The sequence below is a fragment of the Propithecus coquereli genome, unplaced genomic scaffold (genome assembly GCF_000956105.1).
Source record: "Propithecus coquereli isolate 6110/MARCELLA unplaced genomic scaffold, Pcoq_1.0 Scaffold120, whole genome shotgun sequence".
NCBI classification, from domain to species: Eukaryota; Metazoa; Chordata; class Mammalia; order Primates; family Indriidae; genus Propithecus; species Propithecus coquereli.
The window spans coordinates 385,426-400,311 of record NW_012136081.1 but is presented as its reverse complement, the minus strand read 5'-3'; the positions used below and the strand labels follow the sequence as shown (position 1 = coordinate 400,311).

Here is a 14,886-nt window from a genome sequence, read left to right as displayed (position 1 = left end):
CGTGCTGGATCTTTTCTCGGGCCTGAGCGGGAGGGCGGGCCTACCCAGCAGGGTGCTCCCGCGGCCGGTGAGCCTGAGGGGCGGGGAAGCAGCGCCGGAAGTCCCGCCCCGGAAGTGGGCTGGCGCTGGGCATGGCGGCGCTGTGGCTCCGTTGGCCCACGGGGCTGCCGGTCATGCTGCGGCCTCTGTTCACGCGCCGGTTCCTGTACGACGCGACCCCATCACGGGACGTGCTACTGTTCGAGCATGAACGGGGCCGCTTCTTCGCGGTCCTCGGGCTTTTCTGCGCCGGCCAGGGCGTCTTCTGGGCCTCCCTGGCCGTGGGAACGTTGTCCCGGCCCCCTGTCCCTGTGCAGCCTCGGGACTCGGAGGCCCCGGCTGGTGGCCGCTTCGACCTGCGCTCCGCGCTCTGGCGCTACGGGCTGGCGGTCGGCTGCGGCGCCATCGGTAAGGCGTGGGCTGGCTGGGCGCGACTCTCCCTACTCAGGGAGTAAGGGGCTCCCTGTCTCAGACGAGCAGAAGTGGCGGGAGGGCTACCCCCATACTTCGGAACTCTGAAGGCCCCGAATGTCATGCCCCCTCACCCAGTCCTCGGCCAAGGTCTGCCCCCCACACACTCTACAGCCTAGATGTCTGTTAAGGTTGTGGAGAGGAATAACTAAAGATTCTGGGGTGTAAGAGGCGCTTAGTAGATGTTAACTGTCAACACAATCATTTATTCGGGGGCACTGGAAGGTGCTTAGCCCTCCAGTGAAAACCCCTCACCCCAAACTTTGCTCTTACTGCAGGAGCCCTGGTACTTGGTGCCGGTCTTCTCTTCTCCCTCCGTTCTGTGCGCTCAGTGATGCTTCGAGCTGGAGGACAACAGGTGACCCTCACCACTCACGCCCCCTTCGGCTTGGGGGCCCGTTTCACTGTTCCCTTGAACCAGGTATCCTGCATGGCCCACCGGGGTGAAGTCCCTGCCATGTTGCCTCTGAAGGTCAAAGGCCGGCGCTTCTATTTCCTCTTGGACAAAGCTGGACACTTCCCCAACACCAAACTCTTTGACAATACCGTGGGTGCCTACCGGAGCTTGTGAAGAAACCACCTCAGGTCACTTGCCTCTCCCAGAGGGGGACAAAAACTAAACCCGAGGGATGGGGTGACAACCAGGCTCATGCAAGGGGCCCAAGACTCATTAACAACGAATAAAGGAGCAGTCATTCTAAGCAAGGGCTGCTGCCTGACAGTACATCTAAATTTCCATCCATGTTTGTTTAGCTTTTCCTCCTTCCTCCCATCTACTTGATTTAATATCAAGAACTCAGTACCAAGATGAAGAAAGTAATATAATACTTTGGTACAAAAACAGCTATGGGAAGAGAGGTAGAGGGAGGGGCCTGTCATGTTTCCCTCGTGGAGGGAAAATGGAGGCTCCCAGCATAAATGGGGCAATGTGGGGGCAAGAGGATTGCAGGCACTTGGGCTCGGAGTCTTTGGCTGCAGGAAGCGCTCTGGTTACTTTTCAGGAATGGGAAAGTCGTGGCCCAACGAGAGCATCTGTCTCAGAGCTCCACTCAGGGTCCCCCCTCTCCAGAGGCCGGTATGGGGTAGCTTCAGACTTCCACTGCATGACCTGGAGCACCAAGACCACACACCACAGTACCAAATTCACCCAAGAAGAGGTCTGTGGGAGACAGGAACAGGAGTGTGAGGAATGGGGTTATCTCAGATCCAGTCTGTCCCACCCACACCTTTCTTATCTGTTTGGTGTCAGGCTGACAAGCCCCTAAGCTGCTCTCAGTCTCTTACTGGTAGGCCAAGCCCATAATAACACAGGTGAGGACCTTTACAGTACAAATACTTAAAATGAATATCTGTGTATCTCTGGGTCTCCACCCAGTCTTTCATATCTCAGGGCCTCACTTCAGCATTGTGTAGGTTGGAGTAAAACTGCAGAGCTGTTCCAGGGGGTGTCCATGGAATTTTCTGGGCTTCAGAGCAGCTGTGAGATCAAAGAGACAGTTTTGAGAAAAGGGATATACACACCTGTGCCCAGGTACCCTTTTAGATGAGAGCAACTGGTGGGGATAAAAAGAGAAGTTACAGGGCCCACTCCGCAGAGGGAAGGTAGACAATCCCAGTCAGGCTTCCCTCCCTCTGCCATTACCTAATTGTATTGTTCAGGGAGACGATGGAGTTGCAGAGGGAACTGGTGCCAAATCGAAGGATACAGGCAGACACTAAGATCAGGAAGATGGCTATAGCTGAGATGACCAGTGCAATGCGGAGCCCTACAGGACCTCTGTGGGAGGAAAGAGCAAGCCTTGTGGCAGAAATGGGACACATCCACCTTAGCCCTTTACCCTCAGGGTGGGGCAGTCACCTGTGGGAGTCCTCGATGAAGCTGCTGTAGACCCAGAAGAGCAGAAGCAGGAGGCAGTAGAGGGCCAGGAGACCGGAGGCCCCAGCTACAAAGTAGCAGAGGGATGGGGCTGACGGTTGGGATAAGGCCAGGGAGGAGCCATTCAGGGCAGCCACACCATACAGTGGACAGCTGCCCCTGAAGGAACCCTGTGAAGAAAAGCTGCTAAGTCCTAGATTTCAGGACGCAGGCTCATGGCAAGTGTTAGGGATAACGTAGGCCAGCACCACTCTAAGTTATTTGTGCCTTGTCAATTCCTACTTAGGGGACAGGAAGATTGGATGAGAGGGCCCTTTGGGGAATCACAGCTGCAGTGGCCAGAAGGATCAGGAAATAGGCTTTAATAGAAGCTTCACAAGTTCCGGTCTCCCCTCCGCAGAAATCCTACAGTAAATTCAGATCTTGTGTAACCTTCAACAAGTAACTATCTCCGATGTTTCCTAATCTGCAAAATAGGTATACTAGTGCTTACTTTATGGGGATTAAATCAACACGTGTTTATTAACAAGACTGGCTGGCTGGAGTAAACATTCAATGTAAATTACTGGCTTCTGCCTTTACGGAAGCGTTTTCTACATCGCTATTTTGTCATTTAACACGTGTTGCAATCATGTGGTGGCTTAATCAATCATCTCTCCCCTATACTTTACTCCTCGGCATAGCTAAACACAAGGGATTCTGATTTAACAGATGAAGGCAGGGCCTGGGCCAACTTCTGTTTCATAACCAGGGTAAGGTTATGCAGCGGGAGCCACCAGGCCCGACTGTCTGGTGCTGTACCACATTCCTGACAACTTGTCCCTTTGAAGAACGAACGACTTCGAAGTATGACCAGGTCGGGCGGACCAGCTGCAGGCTAGCGCCCGCCAGGCCTCACAACTCCTAGCAGCAGCAAGCAGGGCCAAAAAGCGGCAGTGGCTTCTCCAAGTCAGGATCAGCCAGCCCCCCAGCCTACCCGTCCCGGCTCCCAGGCTGGCCCCGCCCCGCAGCCGCACCTGGGTCCGGGTCAGCGCCGCGGCCGCCACGGCCCCGCATAGGAAGGCGGCAGCGAAGAGCACGAGCTCAACGCGCTGCAGCCAGGGAAGCGCCATGGCGCCCCAGCTACCAGGAAGCGCCGCCGCAGGAACCAACCGCCCAAGCCCCGCCTCATCCGGCGCGACCCACGAGTGCGGACACGTCACTTCCGGGCGGGCTTTATTTACAGGGGCGGGGCGCACGCTGCTCACAGCGGCAGATACAGCGAGTAGTCCGAGAGCGCCCAGCGGCGGGCGGGGCGGCCGGTGCGGCCGATCATGGGCAGCTTCTGCACGTAGCGGGAGGCCGGACTGGGCCCGTACGGCGCGGGGAAGGCAGTCTGGAAAAGGCGCCCGCGGCAGCGCCTCCCGGCCTGCCGCCCGGCGATGATGAACCGGAAGTGGGGGGCGCCGCGCGGGGCGAAGCGGCTCTTCTGGAAGACGTCGCGGGTGCCGGCGCCGGGACCCTGCTGCCGGGGCGCCCCCCGCGCCCGGTGCACGCGCGGCAGCGGCCTGCTCTCAGAGGCGGCGGGTGCGGAAGCCGACGGGGGACCGCCGCCGCCTCCTCGAGGGCTCTCGTCGCCCTGCGGGCTGACCATGGCGCTGGCGGTCAGCTGGGGCATCTTCCGCACCGAGTCCGGGGCGGCCGCCGGCTCCTTCTTGTCTCCGGGCGGCCGCGGGGCCGTGGGCGCGGGCTGGCCTGTGCCAAAGCGAGTTGCCAGACTGTCACCGAAGAAGGCATAGAGCTCCCGGTAGATGTCCGCCAGGGTCACCGAAGGAGAAGGGTCCTCCGGCCCCGCGCCCCCTGGTGGCAGCGGGAGTCCAGACCCAAAGCCTGGCTCTGCACCACCCCCGGAGGGAGACTCTTGAAGGAGAAGGCTGTCCCAAGGCAGGTCGTCGGGACGCCGGCACCCCCTGCCGCTTTGGCCACTCCTGTTGGGCTCTGCTGCCTGGGCCTTCATCTTCAGCAGTCGCTCTACGGCCACCTATAAGAGCAGTGGACTAGGACAGACAAGAACTGGGAGGAACCTAGGCCCACCAATTATTCCAAAATAAGCCTGCTGAGTTGCTGAGCTCAACTAGGGAAGGGGCTGGTACTCACCAGAATGGCTCCATAGACTTTGTGCCCATCTGCTTTGACCTGGGCATTAGATACCGAATAATCATCCAGCACAGCTTGCAGGTTTGTCCAGTAAGTGGACAAGTGTGGGTACAGGACTCGTTCTACTGCCTGGAAGAGAATGAATGCAGTAAGCACCTCTTTGCTGCTTACTGCCTCTCAAGAACCCTTTCCCCTTAAAGACCTACTTTTATCTCTGATTCTAGACAAGGCTCAATCCTCCTAAATTCCCTGGATGGCATGTTCAACCAACATTTATTGGGAACCTTCTATATGCCCAAGCCTTTGGGTAAGCACTAGGGATAAAGACGGGACAAAGACAATAAAAAGTGACCACGCTATCATTGCCATATGTGCCAAGGGCTAAGAGGTGCTAAGTAATGTCTCTTGCCAACAACAAAGAAATTTACAGTTTGCACACTGCTATCTGTACAAATACTGGCCTCACTTAGATGTACACTGGCACTCAGTTCAGACCATCTGCTCGAAAACTACCAGAGACCTGGACTCGAATTATACAATTTTAAATCCTGTGATTAATTTGGGGGAAAACAAGAATTCACAGAGGAGATGACATTTGTGATGAGCTTTGATGGATAAGGCAGAGTTCTTTGGTCATTCATCCCTAGCATAAACATTTGAAAATGTTGACAAAATTGTGAAATTCCTAGAAAAATGTAACTTACTGCTGACTCAAAAATAATATAAAAACGTAAATAATTCCCTAACTATGAAAGACACTGAAACAGTAGTTAAAAATTAACTACAAAGAAAACATGTCAAGATTTACAAAGGTCTACATCGAGAAAAGATGATCTCAATCTTATAAAAACAAATATAAAAAATACCTCCTCATCTCATTCTGAGGCCATTATAACTCTGATACTAAAACCAGACAAGGGCTGGGCATGGTGGCTCACGCCTGTAATCCTAGCACTCTGGGAGGCCGGGGTTGGATTGAGCTCAGGAGTTCGAGACCAGCCTGAGCAAGAGTGAGAACCCGTCTCCACTAAAAATAGAAAAATTAGCCGGGCATAATGGCATGCGCCTGTTGTCCCAGCTACTTGGGAGGGTGAAGCAGGAGCATCTCTTGAGCCCAAGAGTTTGAGGTAGCTACTGTGACACCACTGCAATCTACCCAGGGCAACAGAGTGACACTGTCTGGAAAAAAAAAAAAATTGCTAAAAAGTTTTAAAAATAAAAGGAAAAAAAAAAGACAAGGACAGTACATGAGGGGAAACTTAGGATTGATCTCATTCATGAATATAGTTAAATCCTTTTATAATTTAGCAAACACAAGACTACAGCATATAAAAATACATTATATTCTAATAAAGAGTTTGGGTTTTTTTAAGACTATACCATGATCGAGGGGAGGGAGGGAGCCGTAAAAAAAAAAAAAAAAAAAAAGACTATACCATGACCAAATTGAGTTTATCCTAGAATTATAAAGATGGTTTACTATTAATGTTAGAAAATCTATAATTAATCACATTGACAGACAAAAGCAGAAAAACCTTATAATCATTTCAAAGGATGCAGAAAAAGCAACTGATAAAAGTTCAATATAAATTAATGATAAAACTAAGAATACAAAGTAATTTTTTTTTTAATTTTAGAGACAAGAGTCTTGCTCTGTCATGTAGGCTGGAGTGCAGTGGCGCAATCATAGCTGACTGCAGCCTGGAAGTCCTGGGCTTAAGCAATACTCTAACCTCAGCCTCCTGAGTAGCTGGCACTACAGCTGAGCACCACCACACCCAGCTAATTTTTCAATTTTTTGTAGAGATAGGGGTATTGCTATGCTGCCCAGGCTGGTCTTGAATTCCTGGCCTCAAGCCAACAACCCCAGCACTTTGGGGGGCTGAGACAGATGATCATGTGAGGCCAGGAGTTGGAGGCCAACCTGGGCAACATAGCAAGAACCTATCTCCACAAAAAATTTAAAAATAGCTGGGCATTGTGGCACTCACCTATATTCCCGGTGACTTGGGAAGCTGAGGTGGGAACATTGCTTGAGCCCAGGAGTTTGAGGTTGCAATGAGCTATGATGACAGCACTGCACTCTAGCCTGGGTGACAGAGCAAGACCATGTCTTAAAAACAAAAAATTAAAGCTATCACTAAGCCTGGCCTAAAGCAAGAATTTAGTACAGAGTGGCAGCAAGCATTTATCTTTTTTATGATAAAAAACACACACATACTATTTTTCTAACACAAATAAGAGCTCTATGGCTGTCTGTGAGAAAGGCCAGGGTCCTCACCTTCCAGCCAAGAGCATGTAGCCCCACCACAGCTCCATAGTGAGAGCAGAGAGGCCGCACAGGGTCTGCCAGGACCTTCTGCAGGGAGAGCAGGATCTGCTGATAGAGGCCACTTACAAGGTCCCCATGAGTCCTGTGGGTGCAGTATTCAGTCAGGGAGGGGAATGAGACTTGGCACTGCCCAACTGGGCACAAGACACAGCACACAAAGAGAACGGCATTTGTATGGCACACTAGGGTGTGCTGGGGTTTACGAATGAGGCTGCCAAAGGTGACTGGCCCAGGAAGTGAGGGCTGAAGAACCAACACCCTGGCATATTTGTAATCCATTTCTAGAATCTCAGTGTGCCACAGCACACCAGCTAAGAAGCTCTAAAGGGAAGAGATTCCCCATCCTCTCAACACAGAAGCCAGAGGCTTCACATCAGTCCTCGACCCCAACCCACTCAGCTCTGCAGCAGTCCCACCGTTTGCTCCGCTCTACGCCCAGTGGCTACCAGAATATGTGGCTGAGCAGGAGGGCAGCCCCATCCCGCAGAGTCCAGTGGTCATTCAGGGGGTTGATGGAGGCAGCCAGTGGCTCCAGGACACAGTAGAGGACACTGCCCACCAGGGAGCGGACGTAGGGTCCCAGGCAGAGGTGTGGATTCCGAACCAGGCTCCGAGCCACCTGCAGAAGCCGGTGCAGCTGCTCCAGGTCATGGCTTACAGATTTTACCTGTTGGTAGAAAAAGGTAGCTTAGGGGGACATAAGCTAGTAAGGGGGCAGGCTGGAGCCCACCATTCTGACAGCACCTGCCGTGAGCCCTACACACTGTTGTGTCAACTCCTCCCCACAAAACATTCTCCCTGCCCCCGCCTGGTCACTTACCCCACTGACCACATAAACAAAGTAAGGCAGGAGCGCTGCAATCTTGGAGTTCGTCTGCAAGTCCTGGAGAGCGACCTAAAAGGAAGGGGCCAGACTGCAATGGATCGGCCAGCCCTGAGTATAAACTGCCATTGTTCTGGAGAGCAGTTTAGCACTGGATTCATGTATTACAATTTTAAATGTTCATACTCTTTGATCTAGCAATTCTACTTTTTTTTTTTTTTTTTTTGATACAGTCTCGCTCTGTTGCCCGGGCTAGAGTGCCGTAGCGTCAGCCTAGCTCACAGCAACCTCAAACTCCTAGGCTCAAGCGATCCTCCTGCCAAGCAGCTGGGACTAGAGATACACACCACCATGCCCAGCTAATTTTTTATGTTTTTAGTAGAGACGAGGTCTCACTCTTGCTCAGGCTGGTCTCGAACTCCTGAGCTCAAGTGATCCTCCCGCCTCGGCCTCCCAGAGTGCTAGGATTATAGGCATGAGCCACTGCACCCAGCCCAGCAATTCTATAAATTTAACCCACAGAAACTCACTCATACATATACCCCACACATAGCACTATCTGTAATAACAAAAAAGTAACTAAATCTAAATATCCAACATATTTTTAATTGAAAAAAGTTGTAAAACAAGATGTTTAATATAATACCACTTAGGTCTACAGTAATAATAGTGTATACATAGAAAAAAAAGGGAGGTAGAGAAATAGGAGTATTTCTACTTTGTATGTTTTTATACTATATGTACTTCTACAATAAACATATACTGGTATTGCTTTTATTAGGAGAAAAAAAGAGTGAGTAAAAGCCATGAGCCTCCACTACCTGTGCCCTCCAAAGTCCTCTGGATAAAGATTGTCAGCCTAGCAGCCATGAAATCAGACAAAAGACTAGTGAGGAAGCAGCTCAGCTTCCAGGCCCACAGCCAGCCACCTGCACTGCGTCGGGGGAACAGAAGCCAAGTTTTGAAGGCAGGAATGTATGGTAGTAACGTTCGGTACTTTGCAAGGGAAATAGCAGCAGCCAGACACGTGAAGACATGCAGCATATAAACTCTCACATGGGAGCAGCCACATGACTGAGTAAACCACCAAACCAGCCCTCATCTGACTCTGGACAGGAGACGACTGATCATGGGTGGCACCCAGCAGGCCCAGCAGGGGCCGGTGTGAGGCCTAGGGACCAAGAGCCGAGGAGCAGGCGTCTCAGAGCAGCCTGGCTGGGCACTCAGACCTGGCCCCTCTATTTTCCCTCTCTCCTTCCCAGGTCCAGACAAACAAAGGCTGCAGTGTGGATGCCCCATTTGGCCCCAATCAATAGAAACCCCAGAGAGTGGGCTCCAGAATGAAGGTGTAGGGAGACTAATCACCTGAGCCCCCACAGGAGGACTAACCTTAGAACACCACACCCAGCTGAGAGCAGCTTCCACTCACCTCAGTCCATCAGTCTGGAGAGGACAGGAAATAGACATATTCAAGTTCATGGGAATTTGAAAGTTCAACTTTGTGCCCCCAACTTGGGCCCACTCGCTCACCTTCATCAGCTGGGGATCATCCCCTAGCACAGCCCGAGTCACCTGCTGATAGTACTTGAGAAGGTCATCCGTCAGGGAGGACACGGCACTGGGCACTGAGAGAGGGCGGGCAGGAAGCGGGAGGGGTGGACAGCTGACTCTCTCCCAGCCTCCCCACAACCGCCACCCCCACACGCATCCACAAGGAGCTATTCCGACGGCATAGCCAGGAAACAGAGACTCCCACTGCTAAGCCCTGACCACACAGGCTCTGCACATCTCTGTGCTCTATCCACTGGCTCCTACCCACCCTCTGCCACGTGGATTCCCACAAGCCTCAGGCTCTGTGAAGCTCTGCTCAGCATACCCTGGAGGTGAGACGCCTCCCCTCAGGGACCCCCGCATGATGCCAAGACTTCCATTCCAGCATCTAACACACCGCGTCATGACTGGTTACAGGTCTGGGCTCCTGTCTCCAACTCCAAGCCCTCTGGGCAGGGACCAGTGCCCACTCAGGACATGGTACAAGGCAAGCATTAGTAAACACTTGTCAGACGCAGGCCCAGAGGCACCACCCTCAGCACCTAAGGGAACAAAGTCCATCCAGAGGGACCATTGCCTACACTACCCCTTACCTGATCCTAATTTTTTTTTTTTGAGACAGAGTCTTACTCTGTTGCCTGAGCTAGAGTGCAGTGGCATTATCATAGTTCACTGCAACCTCAAACTCCCGGGCTCAAGCGATCCTCCTGCCTCAGCCTCCTGGGTAGCCGGGATTACAGGTGCACACCACCATGCCTGGCTAATTTTTCTATTTTTTGTGAAGACAGAGTCTCACTATGTGGCTCAGGCTGGTCTCAACTCTGGACCTCAAGCGATCCTCCTGCCTTGGCCTCCCAGAGTGCTAGGATTATAGGGGTGAGCCACTGCGCCCAGCACCCTTACCTGATCCTTGAGGTGCCAGGTTCCCTTTGCCATCCAAGTAGGAGACGTGAACTAGAACCAGAGCAGAGAGATGTATCAGCCTGGGGTTCTGCCCCTTGTAGCACCACCTACTCCTCCAAGTTCTGCCCCTCCCTCCAGCCATTCCATCACTACTCCTCTGATGGCCCAGCTCTGGTCCCCACCCCATGCAGGACCCTGGTAGCCACCTCTGACAGCCGTCTCAGCACAGCCTTTGGGGATGTTGGTGGCCAGGGCCAGCTCCACCAGGTTCACCTCTCGGTCCTCAGGAAAGTAGAGCTCGCCCTCCCTGGCAGGGCGCAGGGGCAGTGCCTCCTGGGATCCATAACCACACACAGCCTGAGAAAAGAGGATTGGAGAGCAGCCTGAATCTAGGGAGGGAACAGGTAGCCAGGATCCAGGATGGGGCTCTACCAACCAGTACAGGGAGCCTATGTTTGCTATGTTTGAGAGAAGCACAGAGGGCCCAAGAGAAGTGCGGGAAGCCTGGGGCTCAGAGCCACCATTTGGAACTTGGCTGAAGCATACATGGCTCACTGGGTCAAGGGGTAGAACATGATCCCTCCTCATGTAACTGTAGGGGTCCTGAGCCCCAGCCCCAAGTTGCTGGTCCTCCTCATTCACACTTACCCGATTTTGAAAACTCACTACTCTCTTCTAAACATGACCTTCATCCCTCAACTCCTTGCCCCAGAATAACTATACTAGGACATCCTAACACCCACACTTTTGCTTGAACTCCTCTCTTACCCAGAATGCCCTCTTTTCCTCTTGTCCTAGTTTAAGCCCAGCTCAAGTTCTTCACCACCCTTTAAGGCCCAGCTCAAGTCCCACCTCTTCCAAGAAGACTTCCCTAACCTCCACGGGCCTCTTCTCCCTCTTTGCTGAACTCACAGCCCTATGCACTGGGCCCAGCACCTGGCACCCGGCCTGCTCTTGCTGTGCGCTTCCCTTGTGTATGAGTTTGGTCTTCATGTCTTGACACATCACTGACCCTGAGCTGGATCCAGAGTAGGGTGGGCTTATGCCACCTGAGCCCTCTGTGGCCTCTGCCCCACTCACCTCCACACTGCTCCATCTGAGGGCCCTGTTGAAGTCCTCAACTGTCAGCTTCCGCCGTTTGGTGTGCTTCATGAACTGAGAGCTATTCTGGGAAGGAGGAATAGAAGCCAGAGTCAGGGGATGGCGAGCAGGGGTGTGGGAATCCCTACGTGGGGTGGGCCGGACTTGGGAGGAAGCAAAGAGGACACCACACCAGCAATCAGAAAGCCTGGATGCCAGCTCTGTGCTTGTACAAACAACCCCCAGTGTCCCGTGCCCGCTCTGTGCCTCAGTTTCTCATGTGCAGAACGTGAATATCCACCTGCTCTGCCTGCCAACAGGGCTGTTGTGAGGAGCACGTGAGATGATGCCCGGCGAGTGCTTTGTTTGCTGGAAGCTCAGATGGCTAGAAGGGGAGCTCCATAAAGGCGTGTTGCGTCTACACCATACGCCCTCAAAGCAGAGAAGGTGCCCAGTGTGTGCTTGTTGAATCAAGCAGTGTGGGAGGAGGTTGGTAAAAAGGCAGGAACAAGGAGAGTCGGGGGTACTGGGCATTGAGGGAACGTACCTGCGTGGCCTCCCTGAGACGGTAGCAAACGTCCTCTGCGAGTAGGGCCGCCACCTCGTCACTCAGCTCTAGGCCTGTGCTCTCCGCCATGAGCCGGACCGACTCCCGAGGGATCTCCACAAAGCGCCGCTCTTCTCGCTCCGACATGGCCCCAGTGGAGCTGGGAGTTGGGAGGGAAGGTTTGAAATGCTAACTCAGTCTCCCCTAGGAGCGCGACTCGAAACACATGACCCTCCAAACCAGTCTTGCTGCTCTTGCTGCAGAGTTCCCGAACAAGGAGCTCTGAGAACCCAGATGAGGAAACTGAGGCTCAGAGAAGGAAACACATTGGCTGGTGGGCAGAGAACAGTGAAGCCAGAGAAAGCACCTGGCCTTAGGGTTCACAGAGGTAGGCCGCAGCCTTGCCCTGCCACTTACTATGTAAATTTGACCAAGACCTTCATCAGTCTGAGCCCTAAATTGTAAAACAGGCGCAGTAATCCCTGCCTCTTCTAACTCATAGGGTTACTGTGAGGATAAAATGAGATGATGTATGACAAAGTAAGGGACTAGAACAGTACACCAATGGAAGATGTCACCACCGTTAATTATAAACAAAACCTTCATGTCTTCTTCCTTCTGATTCTTACTACAGCCACTATTCACTACACTTTGATGAAAACACTACTTTTATTCTGACACTCCCTTGCTCAAAAATCTTCGATACTGCTTACAAAAAGAAAGTTCAAACTCCCAGGCTTGACATTCTGCATTTGGCTCCAAATCCCCTCAGCTGTTGAACCTCAGCCCTCCTCCCCACAGGACCAGTCAGTGTTTTCCAGCCTTGCCTATGACCCACCACCAGGCCTTGCTCAGGCTTGCTCCCCCCCTATTCCACATCCCCTCCCCCTCCTCTTTGCCAAGACAAATTCAGTCTCTGAGGTCTTCTGTCCCAAATGCCATCTGAGACTGTCACATGCCCATGTGTATGGTCTTCCCCAGTTTGCCTGCAAGGCCTAAATGTGTGAACCTGTTCTGTTCACAGAATATGGCAGAATAAGAACCCAACAAAGCAGGAGCTGATGACTGACTCCAACAATGCACACCAGCATTAGCAAGTAAGCACACATGCCAAAGTGAGGCATCAGTACCACCGGCAGCAAGGCCTAGCTCTAGAATGAAGCCACGTCCCTAGATCCAATGGACATCCTACCGGGCCTCTCCACAGCATTCCTCCCAATGGTTCCCCATTGCCTCTGGAATAAACAGCGCCAGGGGCTCTCCATATGCTGCCTACTTTTGCAACACCTCTTACCATGCTCTCTCTTGTGTTCTGCATTCCCACTGTTGGCCTCCTTTCATTTCCTCAAAAACACTTATTTCAGGACCTTTGTACATTCTGTTTCCTCCACTTGGAACTCTCTCCTCCTAGTCCTCCACCCCCAATCCCTTTGTCCAGCGAACTCCTACTCGTTCCTTCAGATCCCAGTTCAAATGTGACTTGCTCAGGTAAGTCTTCCCAGATCCCCTAATGTCCCCATACTCTGCCTTCAAAGCAGTTATAAAAGTTTGCAATTATATATTTGCATAGCTTTTTTTTTTTCACTTGTTGCAGAGTGTCTTCCAGTCACCAGCTACCAAGCAAGCTGGGAATGGAATGGGTACCTCTGCTAGGCTTACTTTCCCTCCTGTTTCCGAAGCTGGCAGAATACTAGCCACTCTCCAGACGCGATCCCAGGAGGTCTTGCATAGCTGTTTTGATTAACACCTACTGCCCCACTAGACGGTAAGCCCCATGCCGGCAAGGGACCATGTCTGTTCGCTCACCTTTGCATACCCAGTGTCCAGCACAGTGTCAACACATAATACACCCTTAACAAACACTTGCTGAAAGAACTAAGAATAGCGCTACGCCTAAAGCACTGAGCTAAGCGCTTTATAAGGGTTACCTCATTGTATCTTCATCAGTAAGGTAAGCATTATGTAGTCTATTTTACAGGCAAGGAAATCAAAGCTCAGAGACATTAAACGTTACATGACTTGTCCAAGATCATCCAGTAAGCACTAAGGCAAGTAGGGAGCAGGAACTCAAACCCTTGTTCCTAATCATCACACTATACCGCATTCAGGAGCGGCCAACTGTGAGGAGAACAAGGCCTGAATCGCAGCCTAAAGACTCGGCGTTGGCAACACCCACCACTCGGTGACCCTAGACCCGCCAACAGATATTGCTAAGGTGCAGTTTCCGGGTCTGTAAAATGGGAGCACTAAGTCTTGCGCACGCAGAAGGTACGAAGCGAGTTTCCCTATTATTTGCCCATATTAAGACCTCACAAAGTCCACACTCTAACCAAGGTCTCCCCCTCCTCAGCCTGGTCTCCTCCGCGTCCTCCGCCACTAGTCACACCGGTAAGGAAGCGTGGGAACTGACCTCTGCAGGTCTCGGGGATGCGCATCCTCCCACCCAGCCTTGCCCACCCCAGATCCAGAGGGGGTGGGGTAGAAAAGGTCAGGGGTCACCGAACTTGGGTCACGTGGTCATTGAAGGGGGCGGGCTCCCGCGGAGTGGGCGCCGAGGCCGGTGAGTAAGCGGCCTGCAGAGGGAGTGGGAGTCCCTGAGCCCAGGCAAGGCCTCCTCACCTGAGAGCTCCGGCGTGGCGAAGGCGGCCAGCGAGACGCCGGCGGCGGCGGCGGCGTCAGCAGCAGCTCCCACTCCACCAGCTCACGCTAATTCCCTCGCTCCGAGCCCAGGCCACGCCCTCCACGAGCACAGCCAATCAGTGGGCGCCTTGAGAGGTTTCCGCCCGCCAGTAGGCTTCTCGCTACGTGATTGGCCAGTGCGAACGGTGCAGTAAGGGACCTGTCGGGGTCATGTGACGCTAAAGATTCGCGCTTCTTAAAGCAACAGTTCTTGCTAATTTTGCGAGTAGGTGTGTATGCTTTGGCATACGTTTAATACGCATATTCTCTAGGAAAGCATCCCGGTCTCGTCGGCTCCTGAGTTTCCTAGCACTTGCATTTTCGCGACTTTGGAGTCCGACTTAGTTTTCCTGCCCAACCTACCTCTTCAACATCACTTGCCACTTCCCCTTCCGGAAGAAATAAATGGGGCTCCGGGTGGGTGTTCTCTGCAAGCCGAAGGGACTTCT

The 14,886-nt window shown here is 52.7% G+C and overlaps 3 protein-coding genes across 3 annotated transcripts; 1 reads left to right on the top strand and 2 right to left on the bottom strand.

The window, feature by feature from the left end:
* The first annotated feature begins 104 nt into the window (after nt 1-104).
* Nucleotides 105-1,234, top strand: TMEM223 (transmembrane protein 223). Its single transcript, XM_012665402.1, has 2 exons — nt 105-447; nt 789-1,234. The coding sequence occupies exons 1-2, from the start codon at nt 132-134 to the stop codon at nt 1,079-1,081; spliced, it is 609 nt and encodes a 202-aa protein (XP_012520856.1). The 5' UTR covers nt 105-131; the 3' UTR covers nt 1,082-1,234.
* On the bottom strand, nt 1,163-3,524 carry TMEM179B (transmembrane protein 179B). Its single transcript, XM_012665401.1, has 5 exons — nt 3,403-3,524; nt 2,369-2,556; nt 2,153-2,287; nt 1,909-1,987; nt 1,163-1,669 (listed from the first exon to the last, which is right to left on the bottom strand). The coding sequence occupies exons 1-5, from the start codon at nt 3,496-3,498 to the stop codon at nt 1,508-1,510; spliced, it is 660 nt and encodes a 219-aa protein (XP_012520855.1). The 5' UTR covers nt 3,499-3,524; the 3' UTR covers nt 1,163-1,507.
* A 68-nt stretch (nt 3,525-3,592) lies between these two features.
* Nucleotides 3,593-14,555, bottom strand: TAF6L (TAF6-like RNA polymerase II, p300/CBP-associated factor (PCAF)-associated factor, 65kDa). Its single transcript, XM_012665400.1, has 11 exons — nt 14,378-14,555; nt 11,759-11,918; nt 11,212-11,298; nt 10,338-10,488; nt 10,132-10,182; nt 9,208-9,302; nt 7,675-7,749; nt 7,301-7,521; nt 6,804-6,936; nt 4,523-4,651; nt 3,593-4,406 (listed from the first exon to the last, which is right to left on the bottom strand). Exons 2-11 carry the CDS (start codon nt 11,903-11,905, stop codon nt 3,630-3,632), a joined length of 1,866 nt encoding a protein of 621 aa, XP_012520854.1. The 5' UTR covers nt 11,906-11,918; nt 14,378-14,555; the 3' UTR covers nt 3,593-3,629.
* Between the last annotated feature and the right edge of the window lie 331 nt (nt 14,556-14,886).